The 17,486-nt window shown below is 39.6% G+C and overlaps 1 protein-coding gene across 2 annotated transcripts; it reads left to right on the forward strand.

Annotated features, from left to right (window-relative positions):
- The first annotated feature begins 2,605 nt into the window (after positions 1–2,605).
- Positions 2,606–14,722, forward strand: LOC120044376 (out at first protein homolog). Of its 2 annotated transcripts, none has more exons than XM_038989002.1 (4): positions 2,606–3,346; positions 9,205–9,339; positions 13,701–13,905; positions 14,112–14,722. In XM_038989002.1, the coding sequence occupies exons 1-4, from the start codon at positions 3,116–3,118 to the stop codon at positions 14,387–14,389; spliced, it is 849 nt and encodes a 282-aa protein (XP_038844930.1). In that variant the 5' UTR covers positions 2,606–3,115; the 3' UTR covers positions 14,390–14,722. The 2 variants fall into 2 exon arrangements, with proteins under 2 accessions (XP_038844930.1, XP_038844931.1); XM_038989003.1 differs by having other exon boundaries at positions 2,611–3,346; positions 13,725–13,905.
- Positions 14,723–17,486: the final 2,764 nt, after the last annotated feature.

Raw genomic sequence — 17,486 nt, forward strand, 5'->3', positions numbered from 1 at the left:
TGTCTAAGTTATGTCACGTGTGCTCCCTCTCCTGCCTCTAGGTCACCAGGCTGCTCATTATGGAGCACACCTGTCACCATCGTTACGCGCACCTGCGTGTCGTCAGACTCGCCTGGACTCCATCACTTCCCTGATTACCTTCCCTATATATGTCACTCCCTTTGGTTCCTTCCCCAGGTGTCGTTGTTTCTGTTTCTTGTCTGTGTGCTGTTTGAGTTTCTTGTTTTGTATTATGTTCTGTTTATTTATTAAAACTGTAATGCGTCTGTGTGTAGCTGGTGTAGATGAGTCAGGCGCAGGACAGCAGATAAGAGTAATGTACGCAATTTACTCAACAATAATACAATACACGTCAATAAATCCAAGGCCATACATAACGGACCGCAATACAAAGAAACAATCACTCACAAACAAACATGGCGGAACAGAGGGTTAAATAATGAACAAGTAATTGGGGGATTGAAACCAGGTGTGTAAGACAAAGACAAAACAAATGGAAAATGAAAAGTGGATCGGTGATGGCTAGAAGGCCGGTGACGTCGACCGCCGAACGCCGCCCGAACAAGGAGAGGGACCGACTTCGGCGGAAGTCGTGACAAAAACACTCACTCCCTGAACTTGCTTCCCGACTCTCAGCGCACGTCGTTACAAGTTAAGAACAAATTGTCATCCAATAAGCATTGATTATATTTCCAATACCCCCGTCCACATGGAAAAAGTTGTTATATGGAGGCCAATTAGATGGTGGTCCGATCGCATTTGGTCTCCTATCAACACTTTTTTTTAAATGTTTGGTGCCAGCGAGAATGACACAAGGAAGTAGTCAAAATGGCGAGCTTGATTAAGCCTCCATGTTTATCTCACTAGGTCAGGGTTTTTTAGCCTCCATATTATCCACTAGTTCTAATGTATCCATGATATGTGCGATCTTAAGTGCATGAGGGTGATAGTGTGTTATGTGATTCCCTTTATGATCCATTGAAATACTTAAGACCGTATATAATCTCCCACCATAATGAAAAATATATTTGTTACTTGTGAGCTCAATAGATGACTTTATATATTTCCAAAGTGTGGATCATCATTATTTGGACAATATAGATTAATTAGCTAAATCAGTTTTTGGTCCAATAGCATATTTAAAATTATATATTTCTCCCTCCCAGTTTTTTTTCCACCCAACCTCATCTTTAGTTGTAGAGTGAGTTCCCTGTAAACAACAGATAGTATATTATTTATATTTTAGCCATTTAAAAATGTATCTTTTTTTATGATTACAATTATAACTATAAGTATGATATGTTGCCATCCATAGCATTGAATGCAAGGGAAGCCAGCGAGCATTTGGACTCCCTTGATCAAAAAATATATACAAATAATAGCCAATGAGTGTTGAGCGAAACTGAGCAAGCTCAATTGTGAATGGTCCTGGCACACCAAAAGAAGTGTCAAGAGAAGCCAGTTTGGTTTCGGCTTCACACCAATCACATCACATCAAAAACCAAACATTATTGTCAGAAAAAAATTGAATTGTTACATCTAGTTGTGTTGTCCTCCAGTGGCTAGCTAGCTAAATTAGCCATGGGTGGAGATAGGGATTTGGACTTGTGGTTTTACTTATTTCTCTGTACTGGCCAATTATTATAATAGCAAATCTGATCCAACCATAAATTCATAAATTCTAGGCAATTCTGATCCAACCGTCGATTCATAAATTCTAGGGAGCAAGCATTTTATCCAGGTAGCCTGAGACAACAATAACATCAAAGCCTGCACTGTATGACAGAGTCATAGATCGTCGTTTTGTCAACATGAAAGAGAGGATGATGACATTGGCATTTCTCAAAGAAGGGTGAGTCAACATGTTTTCTACTTGCATGAACGCACACACACACACAGATAAATTAGGACCATGGACATCCACATCATATTTAGTTTAGATTGATTGGAGTAAATCATTTTTGGTATCTTTTAGTTGTAACTGTATACGACTAAGCATACTGTAGGTGATTTGATTATGTTGAAATGGTGCTGGAAGAGTCGAGACAGTTCCTGTTTTCTTGCGACTTCAATAGTTGGTTAGTAGTCTGAACATTTTATAAACATTAACTTGCTTGACCATGTTGTAGGTCATCTAACTGTTGGTTGAACTAACAGGTTATAGATCAAACAACGCAATTATCACAGCACAGGTTGTAATATGGCAATATTTTCCTGGCTTGGCTTCCCCAGTGATTTTACCCATGCACCACTACTGCCCCCGACCTTGCGAGGACCCACAGTTTACATGAATTAAGTTGCTGTTAAACCAGTTTAATAACACTTATTAGAAGACATGTATTACCCAATCAATCTAATGTTGTTTAGAATGTTGTTTAGAGACGGGGAGGATTTGAAGTTGACCTATCCTTTGCTTGGCATGGCATGGGATCTATCTGTATGTCCTAGAAATGTTTGGTCAAGCTCAATATTTACTTTCCCTAGGCGTAGGATAACAATTGGGCACTTACGATAACAATAGGGCACATTGATGCACTTAAGTGTATTATTGCGCAAACTATTGAATCATTGGAACATGAGTTAATTTATTCTGCAACAGATGTCATTGGCGCCTCTTGGGAAGTATTGTTTGGGGAGTGATATTTATTTAGTTTTGCGAGCCCGCAATTGTCCACAATAGGCCTACAGTGCAGTAGGTTCGTCGCACTGGTTCGTCAGAGGAAGTGACGGGAACGGGATAGTAAACTCAAATGAGGACTTCCAATTTTTCATGAAGGCTGCCACAATATAAGTCTGGTTAAAGTCGTCTGAACGAAGAGCGCAAATGTTACAGTAGCCTAATGATTGTGCGCAAAAACCTTGTATTCACAGACGTCAGAAACGCTACAATGTATCAGAATATAGAACGTACTCGGGCGACACAACGATCAATGTGGGATGGTAGCCCACCAACATTTGCAGAGATTTCACAATACTGAATTAAATATGTGGATCATAGATTGAACTTCATGCAGACTTTTCGGGACTTTTCGTTGATTTGGAAATATTTGCGACCGATTTCAATATTATTTACAAGGGTAGTAGACAGATTTTTAATAGTTATTAAAGTTATTCCATGAGTTTCAGCATGTATAGAAGGGAGATATCGCCACCAGTTCGGATTTCTCTGCTAGTGGTAACTCTTGTATCGCTTGGGATTTGTTCAGAACTAAAAGTACGAGTGCGTTTAAGTGATGGACTAATTGGGGAGGAGATTTTGGACGCCAACAGTGAGAATGATGACATTACAGTCGAGTTCAAGCAAGGAGATGGTACTCATATTACTGCGGTATTTGATTTCAAACGGGTGAGTTAAGTCAATATTCTTCGATGTAAATATTTACAACAGTTTTTAAAAACTCTGTGAAATGCTGCATTATGTTTCTACCAATATATATAAACACACATACACACCATTAGGCTGTCTATTATATAGATATCCTGGACATTATATTATAAAGGCCTATCCATTATCTATAGACCTACTGTATATCTATTTAACTATATGCTGCTGTGTTGCCAAACAGACAAATGTTTTCATAACCCTTACGAAAGAAAATTGCAGTCAGAGTGCAGTATAACTGCAGTATGCTGCAAATACTGTGTCCAAAATAACATTTATTTTTATTTTTTTACTGCAGTTAGAATGCAGTATAACTGTTGTTCAACTGCAGTACACTGCAGTTATTCTGCAATTACTGCTTCCAAAGTACCACAGCCGACTGAAATTACTGCCCTTTTACAGCAATCTTTTTTTGTAAGGGATGAAATACCAAAGACAAATAGTCCTCTTGGACCGACTTTTGGAATTATATCGTATTTGTTATATTCTGTGAACATAGACATATTTATATTTTGGGATTGTCCATTATTACAATCAATACAAGTGTTTGTTAATGAGGATTTGTGGTGAACTACCCCTGATTGAGCAGGCATTTGATATTGCCCTGGCTAATGAACTCCCTACAAGGACCCAGGATATCCTGACATTACAGACACATTCAAAGTCTTATTGACTTGTAGAGCAATTAAGGAATCATACAACTATCGTCCCCCATTGACTCCACTCAGACTTACAGTGATCAGGCCTTTTTTTCTCCTGTTGGAAAACTTTCCTGAAGTCCCAGTGGGCTTATCTGGTTACAGTTAACAGGCAGGGGAACAGGACATATTTTCTTCTGTCTGGATCAAGTCAATTTGGACAGCAGCTTTCCCTCACTCCATGCATGTGCTTCCAATCTACTCCTGTCAGCATTACGCAGATTTATGGAAAGTTGGAATTGGTCTGAAGGCCAGCTGCCAGAGTGGAGTTACTGTACAGCCAGGCGAGACATCTCATCTTGTAGAGGAACCTGTTGAAAAGGTGCAATGAAAAAATGAAGGGAATATTTGTCTTCCTATGGTGTGTAGTGGGGGAGCAGAAAGACACAGAGTCTAACTGGAGAATAACATGATAATTGTTTAAGAAGTAAATGGGCTGTGCAATATTCAGAGAATCCTGCATCAATGGCTGAGAATTCCAGATGCATTTTGGTATTATTTTTCAAGTCTTTTTGGCCGCTTTGTTGTTTGTTTCTGGTTCCTCCCCTATTCCTCCCCCTCCCTCTGTATGTGAACAGATGAATCAACTTTTTAGGCAATGACAAAATACACTTGCCTTTCAGACCTTAATATCAATACCATGACATTTTAAGCCATATTTCATTTTTCACCAGACAGGGAACAGTCTGTATCCAGTTGTGAGAGGCCTGCCAAGCTGGAGTGATGTTAAAGGTACCCAGGATTGTAGACCGTTGCATACGACTGTAATGGCGATCATGTGGCCCACAAGTTACATCCACTTCATACATTGAACGCTATTACAGCATGACCTTAAGAAACCTTAGTTTTTAAAACAGGAAAATATCTTTCTGCCTCAAGCCTAGTTGAGAAATGGAAATCTCCCCCATACACCACCATACACACATCTCCTGTTGAATTTATCTCAATTCAACCATTGGTGCGATTCCCAAGCCATCTGTCATTTGTTTGGTCCCAGGTTGTGATGGCATGGGGATAAGATGAAGGAAAAGAGTCACCTATCACTTTATCCTTATGAGAGCTGCAGTTTGACCTGTCATCGGAGGCTCTGTGGTGCGTTTCTTCTGTCTGTCAGTGAGAGGTATTTACCATGCCAACCCAGCCCCCATGAAGAACCAGGGCAGCTGCAAACCCATGCAGGTTATATCATATTGTATGCATGATGAGCCAACTACACATTCATCTCCGCACCCTCACCTCCAGCTATTAGCTGCCCCATGGAAGCTTGTTAGGTCGGATTTAAGTTTTGTACAGGCTATCTTTTTACAGCATCAGTGCAGTTATTGGTCAAATACAATCCTTTGAGAAAGTAACATTTGACATAGTTTTTTTGTTCATGATGATTTTATCAGTGTTGGTGTGTTCAGTAAGCATTTTAATCAAGTTATGTTATAGGGTACTTTGTTCAAAGATTTATATAAAGACAGTTGATGCTTTGTTCACAGACTGTGGTGATATTCTCAACGTGCGGCCTAATCCCTATTTAAATAGCTTTGTTTCTGTATCCTCTGTCGGTGTGAATCCCTCCTATTTTGTCGGGTCAATCCCCAAACCATGTCTCACTTTAGCTGTCCTTGGACTCTAGTGATCATGCTAGTCATTAGACAATCACGTGTTGCCCATTGAGAGGTTAAGGGCCCACCACAGTGATTTCACAGTCTACGCAAACAGAGCTACGGAGCTCCATTTGCGTTGCATTCCAAAAATTCAGCCTCACAAAAGTACATATGCAAACTAACCTCCAGCAGATCCATTGCGGATCCGTTGCGTAGACTGTGGGTGGCCTGGAGTTCAACCATAAGAAACCCGCCTTGAATCGAGTTGTGCACAGGCCCCTCCAGGAATGCTCCCATCCCCTCCCCCACTCTGTATACCCCATCCATCTGCTCCTCTGGATATTCTACCGTCACAGTAGGGGAAACAAGAGTCCCCCATCCTCCTCCTCCTTCTTGTCTTTTTTACCTCAACCACTCCACAGTTTCCCTGACCTCATTATCGACATCTCGAACTTGAGGACCAGAGTGTTTGAATCATGGTATTTGTTTTACTCAGAGGGAGATCAACCCAATGGGATGGGTAAATGAATAGAAGAAAAGGACTTGTTCCTTGTTCAGATAGCCTTGTCTTCCTTTGTCTACTCAGCTGACTGGGATGTTTACCTCGGCTTTGTGTTCTACTGGGAGTTTTAAGAATGAGTATGTTTACATGCACAATAATTATTAAATATTATATTAATATATTCAACTGCTTATGACACTACTCTGAGTTTGGCATAATCCTAATTATGATAAGGTCATAAGCGGAGTAACCATCAACGAATTGAAACGCCAGTTTTTTAGTTTTTACTATCTTTTGAATTATTAGAAAATGTAACACCTTAATCGGAGTTAATGCAGTGTATTTGATTCACGCATGTGCTTTCACGAGCCTCCCTCTTTGGTGCGAGTGAAGTGTGTTCGGAAATGATAGTAGACTATCTATCTTAGAAATAGTTTTCACATACAAACTGTATATGTATGAACTCAGAATAAAATAAGCTTCCCAAAAATAATATGAACACTGTGATACAAGGATTATTTTGATTGGCGATTTTCTGCATTTTTCAAAGTCTTATTAGGTACAGTGCCTTCAGAAAGTCTTATTAGGTACAGTGCCTTCAGAAAGTCTTATTAGGTACAGTGCCTTCAGAAAGTCTTATTAGGTACAGTGCCTTCAGAAAGTCTTATTAGGTACAGTGCCTTCAGAAAGTCTTATTAGGTACAGTGCCTTCAGAAAGTCTTATTAGGTACAGTGCCTTCAGAAAGTCTTATTAGGTACAGTGCCTTCAGAAAGTCTTATTAGGTACAGTGCCTTCAGAAAGTCTTATTAGGTACAGTGCCTTCAGAAAGTCTTATTAGTTACAGTGCCTTCAGAAAGTGTTCACACCCCTTTGTTTTTCCCACATTTTGTTGTGTCACTGCCTGAATTTAAAATATATAAAATGTATTTTGTTTGGTCACTGGCCTACACATGAAATGGGGTATCATGTGTAGAACAGTGACCAACAAAACTACATTTTATATATTTTAAATTCAGTCTGTCAAAGTGGAATTACATTTTTTACAAATTAATTAAAAATGAAAAGCTGAAATGTCTTGAGTCAATAAATATTCAAGCCTAAATAAGTTTGCGAGCAAAAATTTGCTTAACAAGTCACATAGTAAGTTGCGTGGATTCACATTGTGTGCAATAATAGTGCTAATGTTATAGACACGTTTAATGGAACGTTGCAAGAACATTAATGTGTTTAGTTTTGTGAGGGCTAGCATGATTTTGAATTACTACATCATCTCTGTACCCCACACATACAATTATCTGTAAGGTCCCTCGGTCGAGCAGTGAATTTCATTTTTTTTTTCTTTTTCCAATGGTTCGCAAAGAATGGCATCTATTGGTAGCTTGATACATTTTTTTTAAAGCAGGCATTGAATATACACCCAGTCACTACAAAGAAAGAGGCGTCCATCCAAACTCAGTTGCCGGAGAGGAAGGAAACTGCTCAGTGATTTCACCATGAGGCCAATGGTGACTTTAAAACCATTACAGAGTTTAATGGCTGGGATAGGAGAAAACTGAGGATGGATCAACAACATTTTAGTTACTCCACAATACTAACATTATTGACAGAGTGAAAAGAAGGAAACCTGTACAGAATAAACATATTCCCAAACATTCATTATGTTGGCAATAAAGGTACTAAAGTAAAACTGCAAAGAATTGGCAAAGAAATGTTGTTTATGTCCTGAATACAAAGCGTTATGTTTGGGACAAATCCAATACAAATATCACTGACTACCACTCTTCACATTTTCAAGCATGGTGGTGGCTGCATCATGTTATGGGTATGCTTGTCATCAGCAAGGACTATGGGGTTCTTTTTATGAGAAAAATAAATAGAATAGAGCTAAGCACAGGCAAAATCTTAGAGGAAAACCTTGTTCAGTCTACTTTCCAACAGACACTGAAAGAGTAAATTAACCTTTCAGGAGGAGAATAACCTAAAACGCAAGGCCAAATATATACTGGAGTTACTTACCAAGATGACATTGAATGCTCCTGAGTGGCCTAGTTACAGTTTTGACTTAAAAATCGATGGCAAGACTTGGAAATGGCTGTCTAGCAATGATCAACAACCAACTTGAAATATTTTAAAAGTAATAATGCGCAAATATTGTACAATCCAGGGGTGCAAAGCTATTAGAGACTTACCCATAAAGACCCACAGCTGTAATCACTGCCAAAGGTGATTCTAGCATGTATTTAATCAGGGCTTGAATACTTATCTAATCACGATACATTATTTTTTTTAATATATTTCTTTACAAATGTTTGAATATTTCTCCCTATTTGACATTAAAGAGTATTTTGTGTAGAAATTTGACCAAAAATGACCATCACATCCATTTTAATTCTACTTTGTAACACAACAAATGTGGACAAAGTAAAGGGTTGTGAATACTTTCTGAAGGCACTATAGCCTGATTATCAGATCTGTACATGTTAACCGCATTATAAGGTTAAATGTTCTTCTTGCAAATCATGTAAATGGTTTAATCTTAGTATTATATTAATATGAGTATTCACAATAATCATACTATTGTGTGCATGTAAACATAGTCGATGTTGGGATAGCCAAAATGAAGTCAGTGTAGCATTGTGACAGATGTGGGTATAGGGTTGGATTCAGGTCTCATGTTTCCAGTGAAGGTCAGGTCAGGTCAGGTCAGCCCTCATAACAGACATGACCCTTGATATAGTAGTTACTTATTTATGGATTATCCTTATGCCAAACGCATAGTGGAGTTTTGGCAGCACTTTTACACGAAGGTTCCCTTATGCCATGCAGTATGTATGTAGTTTCTTTCGACACCTAGTAGAGTCCATGCCCTGACAAATTGAGTCTGTTCTGAGGGCAAAATGGGGGGGTGCAACTCAATATTAGGAAGGTCTTCTTAATGTTTTGTGAACTCAGTTTATATTGTATCACTAATATGTGAATTTATATCCTGTTTATATTTCATATTTCTCTCCTCTCTCTTTTTTCAGGATGTGAGGATCGTCCGAGCTCTGATCCTGGGGGAGCCAGAGCGAGGCCAGAACCAATACCAGGTGCTGTGCTTTGTCTCGCGCCTCGATCACCACGAGATCATCCCCACTGAGTCCATGGCTCGCCTCAGACAGGTGAGCTGCTGTAACAAACCACCACCGTCCCTCATAATCTGGGCCATCATTCCCATATAGGGCACAGAGAGAGGTAACTAGGGACAGGTTTTGGATGTGGAGGAATGGTACCAATGGTGTTATTATAAGAGATGGGTCTTTACATGAAAGAGTGCCTTTTGCATCCCTTTGATATTTTAAGTATATATTTTGCACTAATATTGAATTTTAAAAGCTTGTTATATTAAATTAAGTGCCCTTTAATATAGACCACATGGATAATTCAATAAATCTATTTTTAATATCAATAAAGACTTGCTAAAGTGCCAAAATTCAGCATTTCACTGTGACTTCTAGGAAGCCTTAATTTATTTCATGTGATTAGTGATTCATTTATGTCTGTCCCAAGTTGACAAGGGAAAAATCTGTCGTCGTTCTGCCCCTGAGCAAGGCAGTTAACCCACAGCCCCCAGGCACCTCTCTGATTCAGAGGGGTTGGGTTAAATGCGGAAGACATTTCAGTTGAAGGCATTCAGTTGTACAACTGACTAGGTGTCCCCCCTTTCCCTTTCCCTCTCCCTCATTAAGATCAACCCTGTTACGTAAACCGAACTGTTTTTCAATATGGTGAAAGCAGGTGAGCTGGTTCTATACTTTTTGGCAATTTTCTGGTGTTTTGTGTTGGAAAACTGAATGGGTTGAGCATAACATGTCAACCCTCTTACCCCTAGATACACAGGCTAGAAATGTTTTAACAATTTAAATGTTGAATTTAATTTAATTGCCAATTCGTGTTGCACACAACAATCTTCTATTCCCACTGTCACAAAGGGATTTATTGTCAACCCTATTACACAGTCAACCATGTTACTTTACTTGGCACTTAGTAGGCACTTTATATACACTACCGCAAAAGTTATAGAACACCTACTCATTCAAGGGTTTTTCTTTATTTGTACTATTTTCTACATTGTAGAATAATAGTGAAGACATCAAAACTATGGAATAACACATATGGAATCGTAGTAGCCTAAAAAGTGTTAAACAAATCTAAATATATTTTATATTTGAGATTCTTCAAAGTAGCCACCCTTTGCCTTGATGACAGCTTTGCACACTCTTGGTATTCTCTCAACCAGCTTCACCTGGAATGCTTTTCCAACAGTCTTGAAGAGTTCCCACATTATGCTAAGCACTTATTGGCTGTTTTTCCTTCACTCTGCGGTCCGACTCATCCCAAACCATTTCAATTTGTCTGATGTTGGGGGATTGTGGAGGTCAGGTCATCTGATGCAGCACTCCATCATTCTCCTTCTCGGTAAAATAGCCCTTACACAGCCTGGAGGTGTGTTGGGTCATTGTCCTGTTCAAAACAATTTATAGTTCCACTAAGCCCAAACCAGATGGGATGGCGTATCACTGCAGAATGCTGTGGTAGCCATGCTGGTTAAGTATGCCTTGAATTCAAAGTAAATCACAGACAGTGTCACCAGCAAAGCACCCCCACACCATAACACCTCTTCCTCCATACGTTACGGTGGGAAATACACATGCGGAGATCATCCGTTCACCCACACCTCATAAAGACATGGTGGTTGGAACCAAAAATCTCCAATTTGGACTCCAGTCCAAAGGACACATTTCCACCGGTCTAATGTCCATTGCAAGTATTTATTGGCCCAAGCAAGTCTCTTCTTATTATTTGTGTCCTTTAGTAGTGTTTTCTTTACAGCAATTCGACCATGTAGGCCTGATTCACACAGTCTCCTCTGAACAGTTGATGTTGAGATGTGTCTATTACTTAAACTCTGTGAAGCATTTATTTGGGCTGCAATTTCTGAGGCTGGTAAATCTAATGAACGTATCCTCTGCAGTAGAGGTAACTCCGGATATTCCATTCCTGTGGTAGTCCTCATGAGAGCCAGTTTCATCATAGCGCTTGATGGTTTTTGCAACTGCACTTGAAAAAACGTTCAAAGTTCTTGAAATTCCTCGGATTGACTAACCTTCATGTCTTAAAGTAATGATGGACTGTTGTTTCTCTTTGCTTATTTGAGCTGTTCTTGCCATAATATGGACTTGGTCATTTACCAAATAGGGCTATCTTCTGTATAACCCCTCCCCCCCCACCACCTTGTCACAACTGATTGGCTCAAACACATTAAGAAGGAAAGAAATTCAACAAATTAACTTTTAAGAAGGCCCACCTGTTAATTGAAATGCATTCCCAGGTGCCTACCTCATGAAGCTGGTTGAGAGAATGCCAAGAGTGTGCAAAGCTGTCATCAAGGCAAAGGTGGCTATTTGAAGAATCTAAAATATTATATTTGTTTAACACTTTTTTGGTTACTACTGTCATGTTTTTGGCTATGCCGGATTAAGTGATATGACATGCTATTCTATAAAATAATTTCTCTGTAATTAATATTACCTGATTAAGCTAATCAGGTAAATGTAATTAACTTGAAAGTTGGGGCACCACGGAAGAATGTTTATAGAGCTGTTATCTTCCGAATAAACTCTTAAAGACCTAGTCATCTTTTACATCAGTAGCAGTCAAAATTTAATCCTCACCTTAGTTTCATCTGAAAGTTGTAAATTCTTGGTTATTTACAACTTTACAACTGATTCAACCCTGGCGAACAGGTTGAATCAGCAATACAAAATTTGGTTTATTTATTTACTAAATACCTAATACCAAACAGAATTACATCTACACAGAATGGATCATACATTGATTAGAAATTATGTTATAAAGGAAAACGTCCCTAGCGGACGGAACAGATATGACGGCTGGTTACACAAAGAAAGGGGGTTGGGTTTTGAATGAAAGAGCGGGAAGAATGAGTGACAAAGGGAGAAGCTATGCTATCATAAATACAGAATCTTATGCATTCTAAATAACCGCCCATTTGAAAAAAGGAAAATGCAATAAAGATTTACTCTGAGCTGCGCTTCGGTAGATTGGTCGTAGATAGTAGGCCGGTTTGCCCAGCAGGGATCTCTTGTCCTTTGAAGAATGTCTCTGGTGGTAAACTGGATACTTGGTAGTACCGTTGTCGTGTGGTAGGACAGATACTGTGTCCGTCCTCTCCTAGCCCACGTCTACAGTTGCTGCGCTAACACAACGACTAGGTGGTTTCACTTCTTTAGTGAATAAGAGTTCAAAGTACATACCAAGTTGCCATACTTTTAAGCTCATGCTATATTCTGGCTGGTATAGTCGAAATTCATCCTTTCGGCGTGTTGACCGTCATCTTCATGTTGAAATTCGATGCTAATTTCATTAGGTTCCTGCTGAGGTTGACTTAGTTCTGTAGGTGGTCTTTGTCCTTTCAACGTGGGGACCGCAAGTCCTCACATCCTTGGAACAGGAAGTTACATTTTTGTAAAGGGGCTTATATAGGGTTGGGAGAGAGGGCCATGTCTGTTCACATGGGCGGGGCCACTGAGTTGAGCATAGTTCACTCATGAAAACCAATTCTCTCATTTAGAAGCTAAAATTACATTTAATCTTTTCACAAATATTTTCATATTTAAACATTTAAATTGCACAACAATTCCATGTGAATCTGATAACTAGAATGTGTAGACTTTCCAAGATACAGTTTATGTCGTCCTATCATCAGTAATAATGTCTCAGACGCCAACTGATCTGACATCATATTCAGTAAGTACCAACGCATATTTTCAACTGGTTGGATTACCGAAATAGGGTTCCGTTTCCCACCTTTTGATGTTCCCAGACTCTCTATGTTAACAAAGGGATTTTCAATAGTCACATCGGTAGAGTAGAGAGAGGAAAAGGGGGAACGGTATTTATGGGGGTCATGAACGTCCCCCAACAGGCCAAGGTCATGACACTACATGATTGCATATGTGTTATTTCATATTTTTGATGTCTTCACTATTATTCTACAATGTAGAAAATAGTACAAATATAGAAAAACCCTTGAATGAGTAAGTGTTCTAAAACTTTTGACCGGTAGTGTAGTATTTTTTAAATTGAACCTCTTCGTGGGAATACGTGTTTCGATGAAGCTGACGACAGAATGTTAAAATGAGGCGAAAGATAACTTTTTTTTTTTTTTACTTCTCAAAAGGCACCGGATTGGTGGAACGACCCATTTTGTGTTATAATAACATGTTATAGGGCTGGTTTCCCAGACACAGAATAAGCCTCGTCCTGGACTTTCAATACAGCCCATAATGTAAAAATGTTATTGTAGGCAATTAAAATTTTCTTTACTGCACAATGTTATCTGACTTACCACCAAACTGTTAATCCTCACACAAAAGTAGTGGAGCTTACTTCTATTGCTAAATTTATTCTACCAGCAATACTTGTCCTTTTTTGAACTTCCTCGAATTTTAAAATATAGCTGTTCTGTGATGGGATTCTACAGAAGAACCCCCACTTGGTCCGCACGGCAGAGGAGAAGCGTGGGGAGGAACACCTCCACATGGACATGGCGGTGAACGTGAGTCATGCAGGGCACCTCAACACACTCATCCACAACGTGTGTAAGGAGGCCCATGAGGGGTTTTATACCCGGGCAGCTGACACCAAGCATTGGCTGGATAAAGGTGAGTTTGGCTTCCATTCAGATGCTCTGTTAGTGTTGTTTGGGTGTTTTAAAGGAACTTCTTCATTATATCTATCCTAGCTTTTTTCCCCCATATTGTTCCCTAAGTGTCTCTAAGCTTTTGGATGTTTATCTGCACAGCTATGAAGTTCATTGCCATGCATTTTAACAGACATTCTTTGATCGAAAGTCAAAATGTCTCTACAGGAATAGAGGCCATTGAGTTTGAGCCCCTGCCCCAGACAGTGGACGTCTCTGGTCTGCAGCGATGCCCCTCCACTCTGGACCTGTGGCAGCCATGCTTCTGCAGCTATCACCTACGTCTGGAGTGGCTCCCCTGCCTGCTCAAATACTGTCGCAGCCGCCGGGGCGCAGCTGGAAGGGCCAACCCGTACAAGTGTGGCATCAGGAGCTGCAGCAAGGGCTACCGCTTTGACTACTACGTCCCCCATAAACAGCTCTGCCCATGGGACGAGGAGACCTAAAGCAGCTGCTTTTGCCCTTAGTTCTTTCCTAGAAGGCATTTAGCCTACCGTGCACATCTGGACTGAGCATGGCAGGGGATTGGCAAGAGGCCTTGAAGTGAAGGAACAGACCTGCCTAGTGCCTACATAGACACAGAGTATACCAAACATTAGGAACACCTTCTGAATATTGAGTTTTTCCCTCCGAAAAGCCTTAATTCATCAGGGCATAGACTCCGCAAGGTGCCGAAAGCATCCCACAGGGATGCTGGCCCATGTTGACTCCAATGCTTCCCACTGTTGTATCAAGTTGGCTGGATGTCTTTTGGGTGGTGGACCATTCCTGATACACACAGGAAGCTGTTGAGCGTGAAAAACCCAGCAGCATTGCAGTTCTTGACACAAACCGGTGTGCCTGGCACCTACTACCATACCCTGTTCAAAGGCACTTAAATCTTGTGTTTTGCCCATTCACCCTCTGAATGGCACACATACACAATTCATGTCTCAATTGTCTCAAGGCTTAAAAATCCTTATTTAACCTGTCTCCTCCCCTTCATCTACACTGATTGAAGTGGATTTAACATCAATAAGGGATCATAGCTTTCACCTGGATTCACCTGGGCAGTCTATGTCATGGAAAGAGCAGGTGTTCTTAATGTTTTGTACACTTAGTGTAAGTCTAACTTATTTTCAGACCGAAGATTGTCTCTGACTTACCACCAAGGTATTTGGATTCAACCAGACAGTAGCATATCTATTGTAACCATATGTTTTGAATGTTGGATGTTTCCTACAGTGATGTGTCGAGTGTTGTCCATATATAATAATTATTTTTCTAAGCATGCAAGTGTCTGTATTAGGGCAGCTAGACAGGAGACTAATGGGGGAAAATCGACACTATGAAAATTGTAATATCGCCCAACCTAGAAGGAATTGCCCATGCTACTATGGATGAATGTTTTGATTTGATGCCATCAGTCAAAGTGCTGTTCAGTGCTCCCTTGGGGTAAAACTGGATGGTGGATCTGCTCAGAGAAAACATTCATCCATGGTAGTGAATGAATCACTTAACTGATGTCGTTTTTATTTACTTAATGCAAAATAAAGCCATTTATTGACATTCTGTTAAAAGAACAAGGACATTGAAACAGTACAGTCTGTAACCAATATCAACACTCTTACCTTGAACTATAGGGACCAATTTTTGGCTCGCTGGAAGGGTTTTGTCATTGCTGTCAAATGCATCAGCATGTAGCATCATATGCAGAAACGGACTTAAGTCGTGTTTATACTTATGGTATACGGAATAAAGTGATTAACTGTGAGTATTGTACTGTCATATTCATGGTGGTATGAGATATTCATCAGGCAATCTGGGAACTTCTCAGTTCTACTTTTTGTCAATACTTTTTTTAACCTCTTTGATCAACAATATATTTTCAGGTTTACTATCTTGTTGTGATAAACTGAAGACACAAACTAGTGGACTGAAAACTTTATGTAGTCTTTATGTCCCTTATATATTTATTCAACTTTTCAAACTTAATGTCCACAGTGCCAGTGATTAAGCTTGTACTGGAGATTGCTGTTCTGCATGTCATTGGTACATTATGATAACTGCTCATATATCTCTCTGAGGGAAGAATTGTTACAAACAAAAGTGATTTTTCAAAAATGGACCTAAAGCATACGTCCAGGAACAAAACATAAACCTTTATTTTTTAAATCTGTAATTTATTGGTTGATGGTAAGTGCCTTAACTTGTCACTGTGTTGTTTGATTTGAAAGTAATTATATGGTTTAAAACGTTTTATGTAAAACATCTGCAGTTGAAGTTCAAAAATGTTTCCTAAAGGTGTGTTTAACTTTGACAAATTTAAATCCTTATTAGTCTTTATACTAGGCCTAATGCTTCTTCTGTTGGGTGTCATATTAGCAAAGCTGGATTTGTGGCCATATTAACATCATAATTAACAATCTAGACATCTAAAACTCCAAGAACACAGTGTCCTCCATCATTATTAAATGGAATAAGTTTAGAACCACCAAGACTCTTCCTAGAGCTGGCCATCCGGGCAAACTGAGCAACCGGGGAAGAAGGGAGGTGACCAAGAACCCGATAGTCACTCTGAAAGAGCTCTGGATGTCCTCTGTGGAGATGTGAGAACCTTCCAGAAGGACAACCATCACTGCAGCACTCCACCAATCAGGCCTTTATGGTAGAGTGGCCAGACAGAAGCCACTCCTCAGTAAAATGAAAGTGACAGCCCGCTTGGAGTTTGCCAAAAGGCACCTAAAGAAATTCAGGGACAAGTCTCTGAATGTGCTTGAGTGGCCCAGCCAGCGCCCAGACTTGAACCCGATCGAGCATCTCTGGAGAGACCTGGAACTAGCTGTGCAGAGACACTCCCCATCCAACCTGACAGAACTTGAGAGGATCTGAAGAGAAGAATGGGAGAAACTCCCCAAATACCGGTGTGCCAAGTTTGTAGTGTCATAGCCAAGAAGACTCGATACTGTAATCGCTGCCATAGGTGCTTCAACAAAGTACAGAGTAAAGGGTTTGAATACTTACAGTATGTAAATGTGATATTTCTGTTTTTTATTTTTAATAAATTTGCAAACATTTCTAAAAATCTGTGTTTGCTTTGTCATTATTGGGTATTCTGTGTAGACTGAGGAGGGGAAAAAATGATTTAATACATTTTAGAATAAGGTTGTAACGTAACAATATGTGGAAAAAGTTAAAGGGTCTGAATACTTTCCGAAGCCAACGAATACATAATGCACAAATATCCATTGTGGAGTTTGACTGCCCTCTGGTGATGACTGGACTGAAGGTTGCCTGACAAAATACATTTAGGAGACTTGACAGACTTATGATAGGTTTAGCCTGTAGCTAAATTATAAGGCATAGATTTTAGAAACTTTGCTGTTAAACTGCATCAAACAAACCTTTAATATCCAACAGTCTTGATTAAAAGCACCATTTGACCAGATTTGCCAGAACCACATTTTGATCCACATATAGAAAAACTACATTATCTGCAAAGTGAATAAACTACTATTGATTCATTCATTCATCAATTTCCATAAAAACATAGTCTAACTGATT

This window comes from Salvelinus namaycush, chromosome 3 (assembly GCF_016432855.1).
Source record: "Salvelinus namaycush isolate Seneca chromosome 3, SaNama_1.0, whole genome shotgun sequence".
NCBI classification, from domain to species: Eukaryota; Metazoa; Chordata; class Actinopteri; order Salmoniformes; family Salmonidae; genus Salvelinus; species Salvelinus namaycush.